The 1,583-nt window shown below is 44.3% G+C and overlaps 1 protein-coding gene across 1 annotated transcript; it reads left to right on the top strand.

Annotated features, from left to right (window-relative positions):
- The first annotated feature begins 223 nt into the window (after positions 1-223).
- Positions 224-628, top strand: LOC136987866 (uncharacterized). Its single transcript, XM_067285616.1, has one exon. It carries the CDS (start codon positions 224-226, stop codon positions 626-628), a length of 405 nt encoding a protein of 134 aa, XP_067141717.1.
- The last annotated feature ends 955 nt before the right edge of the window (positions 629-1,583 follow it).

Raw genomic sequence — 1,583 nt, forward strand, 5'->3', positions numbered from 1 at the left:
TTCAAAATCGGGAATCTGACGTTTGCTCACGAGTGCTACAGGGGTTGGACAAAAATAAGGAAACCCTTCATGAAATGCATAGTTGAACGTAAATGTTGATTCTAGCCAAGCCTCTAGGTAGCACTCTTGTGTTTCACTACTAATGACACCTGTGCAATCTCCTCAATACGTTGCACATGTCAGTCATTGTTAAAACTGTGTTCTGTGTAGGTGGAAGTGCACAATGTCAGAGCTAAGTGAATTCGAACGTGGGCAAATTGTTGGTGCTCGTATGGTGGGTGCTTCCATAACCAAAGTGGCCAAAATGTTTGGTGTGTCAAGAGGCACCGTATCAAAGATTTATACTGCATACAGAACAAGTGGAAAAACATCATCCGCTAAGTCACAACGTGGACGAAAGTGTGTGTTGAGTGATTGTGACAGACGATCATTGAAGAGGATTGTGACAAAAAATAAGAAGACTACAGCTGCAAAAGTCACTGCCGAACTGAATATGGAGCTCACAAATCCTGTCAGCACCAAAACAGTTCAAAGGGAGCTCCATGAGCAGGGAATTTCAGGGCGAGCTGCAATTCCAAAACCATTAATCAGTAATGCAAATGCCCAGAAGAGGAAAATGTGGTGCTGAAGCCATACAACCTGGACTATGGAGCAATGGAAAAAAGTCATTTGGTCAGATGAGTCTTGTTTTACACTGTTTCCAACCTATGGCCGAGTTTACGTCTGGCGAACGCCGTCCCAAGCTTATGATACAGACTGCTTGCTGCCAAGAGTGAAACATGGCAGGGGTTCGGTTATGATTTGGGGAGCCATATCGTGGTATTCCATGGGCCCCATGATTACTCTGCAAGGTCACATTACTGCCAAAGATTATGTAACCATTTTGGGCAATTGTGTTCATCCCATGGTACAATGTTTGTTTCCCAATGGTGATGCTGTGTTCCAAGACAACAGGGCGCCTGTTCACACAGCTCACATCGTCCAAGAGTGGTTTTGTGAGCACGAGGGTGATTTGTCGCATCTCCTCTGGCCACCACAGTCACCAGATATCAATATTATTAAGCCTTTGTGGTCTACTTCGGAGAGAGAGATGCGTGATCACTAGCCACTTCCATCATCGTTACCTGAACTTGTACCATTCATCCTGCAAAATAGTGACAAGATTCCTTTGAAAACCATACAGGACCTGTATTTATCCATTCCAAGAAAACTGCAGGCTGTTTTGAATGTCAACGGTTTTCCTACACCGTATTAGTGCTTAGTAATCGGTTTCTTTTTGGTGTTTCCATATTTTTGTCCAACCCCTGTATCTAGTCGACCCAGACATTACCGGATCAAATGACAGTCTTCTTGGTCGAGATGCTATTGCGCGAAATAATCTGACAATCTCCATGAAAAACGCGGAGATAATTCTCCCGTCCAGAGAAAAGGTGTCGTTCCAGGGCGAATTGGAGCCCGTAGGTGACGATTTCTTGGGGGATAAGCCCGAAAATTCAGTGCGAGGTGATCCCATGGGCGCAGGGAAACTTTTAAATTCTGCGGAAATTGATAATAGTGTGGACCATAGTGGTAAAAAACATAGC

This window comes from Centruroides vittatus, unplaced genomic scaffold (genome assembly GCF_030686945.1).
Source record: "Centruroides vittatus isolate TY-2023 unplaced genomic scaffold, ASM3068694v2 scaffold_2802, whole genome shotgun sequence".
NCBI lineage: Eukaryota > Metazoa > Arthropoda > Arachnida > Scorpiones > Buthidae > Centruroides > Centruroides vittatus.